Source organism: Lathyrus oleraceus, chromosome 2 (assembly GCF_024323335.1).
Source record: "Lathyrus oleraceus cultivar Zhongwan6 chromosome 2, CAAS_Psat_ZW6_1.0, whole genome shotgun sequence".
Taxonomy (NCBI): Eukaryota; Viridiplantae; Streptophyta; class Magnoliopsida; order Fabales; family Fabaceae; genus Lathyrus; species Lathyrus oleraceus.
Window position 1 is genome coordinate 69,427,521 of NC_066580.1, and position 3,796 is coordinate 69,431,316.

General features: G+C 37.4%; 1 protein-coding gene across 1 annotated transcript; it reads right to left on the reverse strand.

Moving 5' to 3' along the window:
• Positions 1 to 322: 322 nt before the first annotated feature.
• On the reverse strand, positions 323 to 3,520 carry LOC127118152 ((S)-coclaurine N-methyltransferase). Its single transcript, XM_051048306.1, has 9 exons — positions 3,072 to 3,520; positions 2,020 to 2,373; positions 1,811 to 1,919; positions 1,434 to 1,658; positions 1,178 to 1,277; positions 990 to 1,100; positions 784 to 867; positions 625 to 683; positions 323 to 515 (listed from the first exon to the last, which is right to left on the reverse strand). The coding sequence occupies exons 2-9, from the start codon at positions 2,204 to 2,206 to the stop codon at positions 323 to 325; spliced, it is 1,068 nt and encodes a 355-aa protein (XP_050904263.1). The 5' UTR covers positions 2,207 to 2,373; positions 3,072 to 3,520.
• Positions 3,521 to 3,796: the final 276 nt, after the last annotated feature.

A 3,796-nucleotide genomic window follows, 5' to 3' on the forward strand; every position in this document is an offset into this window, starting at 1 on the left:
CTTTTGTTTTAAACCACATTTTTTCCAGGTTTATAAACCATAATTTGGAGTGTACTTGCATCTCAAAGGCACATGTGGACACACAAACATGAATCAAAGTGAATTAGTATGCATTAACAAATAAAATGTAATGGACATTAAATGCTAAAATAAGTGGATGAAATGAAATATGACATGATAAAATGATGTAACAATATAGAGATCATGGTGAGAATAATGGACATTCACCTTTGTTTCAACTACAAATGTCATTTGTTATTTTGACTTTCAAGTAGCCGAATTGAAAGTGTACAAATCAAGAGAGTAGTGATTTTGACTTTCTTTACTTCTTTTTGAAAAGAAAGTGTACAATCATCCATTCTTCACCATTATTGTATCCAAAAAGTTCTGCTACAGCTATGAAAAATGTTCTCCAGTAGACAGTCCATTTAGTAGCCGAATCTATGCCATATGTTGATTCCATAATTGGCTTGATGGAAGCCATGTTCTTATCCATTCTTTTGAGCCACTCTTCACTGCAAAATAATTTCGTTTATGCTTCACTAATGCAGTTAAAACTTATTTAGTAAACAAAATAAACTATTGATGCAACATGACTAATTGGGCAGTGTAGCATATTCCAACCTGGTCTGCGCGTAGTGTTTCCCATTTACGAGCCAATGCTTGACGACTGTAACATCATCCTTTACACATCACCAAATAATTCAATTACAAGTTAGCAAAATCACCACAATATAAAGGCATTACAGAACAAAGCTGGTGCAAACTGTCATATAAGCTTACATGGAAATAAAGAAGTAGATTTGCTGCAGGCATAGTTCCTCCAGTAAAGAAGTATCGCGTAATCCAATCATCTTCATTTTTGTCCTTTATGTATAAGTAGCAAGTAACAGTAATCAAATGACTAGTATTGTTGAGAACTCGATTAGTATTATTACGGTATCGACTAATATGACAAGCAAAAATAACTGACAGAATATGAAATTTACCTCAAAGTGGTAGGCAAATGCTTTGTGGCAGAAATGATGAACGAATAAAAGACCATCCTCTTTCATCCATTTGGATATCTTGTTGAGAAGATCTTTATAGTTCTTCATATGCTGTGACAAGGTTAAAACTCAAATCAAATTTAATGAAACACAGCTTCACTGCAGATAATTTACCAACAAAATCAAACCTCAAACATTCCAATGGAAAATATTCTGTCGTAAGAAGCTTCCATTTCAAGTGTGCTAATGTCCGCAACAATGATATCCACATTTTGCAGTTGCAGCTCCCTGGCAAGAGGCAAATGCAACAAAGTGATTTTGATCATCATACAATAAGTTTATTTTTGCAAACCAAACATTGATGTCATGCAACAAGATTCATCTGTTTGATTAAATAATCGTAAAGTAGCCTGAAGCAAATGATAACAGTATCAAGAAACATACATGCATTTCTCCTCGATAAAAGCTTTTTGAGTGTTGGAATTGCAGATTCCTGTAACCCTGGAATTACTATAATTCTTGGCAATGTATAAAGTCAGCGAACCCCAACCGCATCCGACGTCAAGAACTGTATGACCATCTTTCAAGTTTGATCTCTCGCAATACAGTTTCAACATTTCTTCTTCAGCATCTTCCAAGGTCTTTGAGGCAGAAGAGAAATAACAAGAACTGCACCAGTTCATACATTTAACAATGTTACACAAACCATAAGGCTATAACTTATATCTGCATATTTAACTACTTTTCTTTTGGCAAATACTTGACATTGCCAACAAATTGAAAATATTTCATGATAAATAAATAAAAAAGCTGAGAAGTACCTGTATTTGAGATTGTTTCCAAGAACGAGCTTAAAGAAAGAGGTTGGTAATTCACAATGTTGAGATTTTGGCTTATCAGTACTAACTGCAATAGGCATCTCTTGTAAAGCTGAAAGATTATCATATCATATCATATCAACTATTAGACATTAAAACAAGACCATGTTCTATCACAAAATTATAAAATCAAATAGAAGAAAGAGAAGTACAATGAGCAAATTGGAGAAGATCAGAGAGCTGAAGTTCAGAAGAAGGTTGGTAAGAAGAGCGAAGTCGAGTGGCCAAAAGCAAGCGTGAGAGTCTTCTGATGACGGCATCAGGAAGCAGGTTGCGTTCGAGTGAACCGAGCATGAGCTTCACCGTAGTGATGTATGGTAGTTGCATCATCCCTTCCATCTTCTACGCCGTCAAAGTTGCAACCACCACAACACAGCACACTTGTTTTGCGTCTGTGTAAGGTTTTTGGGTGTTGGGCGCCTTCAGCACACTTGCAAGGCAATGCCCAACAGCAGCATATGCATAGCAGAAAAATCCAAAGCTGCGAATAACTAGGCAACTAAAACCTGAAAGTCACAGTAAGAGAAAACGATTTTAGAAATTAACCCAACTCACAATCCAGGTTTCAGAACTATAATCAGTTTCTTTTTAATAACCTGTTTTAGTCCAAATCAACATAACCAATCTATTTTCCTTCTGATTCACAAACTTAATCGCATCCCGTAACCAACCCCAAGTGCAATTGCTCTGTCAAAAAATGAATAGATCCTTAACAAACTATTTAACAGAAATTAACAGTGTTAAAATCATTCCCAACAACCATACTCTTCAAATCTAACTGAAATTTAACCTGCCTTAACCATTCTACCCGAGCTACCCGACTCGATTACGGCTTCCAAACTATATAAACATACATCACTCTTCAATCAAAAAGGAACAATTCTCAAAGCTCACTCATCACTATCATAACCTCTATTCACCATTTTTCTCTCCCTTCTAACCTTGCACAAAGGTCCATTAGGAAGCCATTGGAGCTTCACATCAAAGCTGCAATTATGCTTGATCTAGGATTCGTCTCCACACAACGATTCACACAGAGCATTTGTTCACACGCGACGCACACAAGAATTCACGTAACAGAGTTTCAATGAATCTTTCATCATACACAACAATCACAGAAGCACACGCGAAGAGGAGAAGAAGGAAGAAGCATCGCACAAAATAGAAGAATCAAAGGGAAGAAGGAGGGGATTCTGAAGATTACCTGAAGGCGCCTTCATCTTCATGTTCGTTCGCTCTGAATTCAATTTTCACCGGGCCACTCCGCCGTCTTACAGGTTGGTGAAATTCCATTTTTCTCGATCGATTCTCCTTACTATGGTGTATTTTGTAGTCCATGGAGCCAATCCCTTATGGTTTGGTCTCCGAATCTCCCTTTGCTCGCGTTTAATTCAAGATTTAGTGAGTTAGGGTTCATTTGATTTTGGTTTGGTTTGGATGTTTGACTGAAAATTGAGAGGCATTGAGGTTGATTTGTGATAGAGGACGAAGAGACGGTCTTAATGGTGTAACGAAAGTGATGATATGCCCTCCGCCGCTGCCGGAGGCGATTCCGGCGCGAAGGAGACGGAGGGAGTACGGTGAGCCTTGAAGCAGGTTTTGGTTTGAATGGGGTAACACTGGACTTAGGTAAATTATCCTTTTCTTTTTAATTGAAAGACTTTAAACAGCGCTTTCTCAAAAGCGCTGACTAAGGTCTATATTTAAAAGCGCTTTCTAAAAGCGCTGTCTAAGGGGGGGTCTTAGACAACGCTTTCTAAAAGCGCTGTCTAAGACCCCCCCTTAGACAGCGCTTTCATTATTTTTTTAGAACATTTTCCATGTTTTATTTTTATTTTAACCTTAGACAGCGCTTTCTTTTAAAAGCGCTGTCTAAGATGCGCTGTTAAAAAACCTTTTTGGCATAGTGGGTTCTAGGGTCACATCCTT

Coding starts and splice junctions, on each gene's coding strand:
- LOC127118152 (XM_051048306.1), bottom strand. CDS start 2,206: ATGGAAGGGATGATGCAACTACCATACATCACTACGGTGAAGCTCATG. Junction 1,659..1,810: donor GGAAACAATCTCAAATACAG/GTACTTCTCAGC, acceptor GAACTGGTGCAG/TTCTTGTTATTTCTCTTCTG. Junction 868..989: donor CATTTGCCTACCACTTTGAG/GTAAATTTCATA, acceptor TTATACATAAAG/GACAAAAATGAAGATGATTG.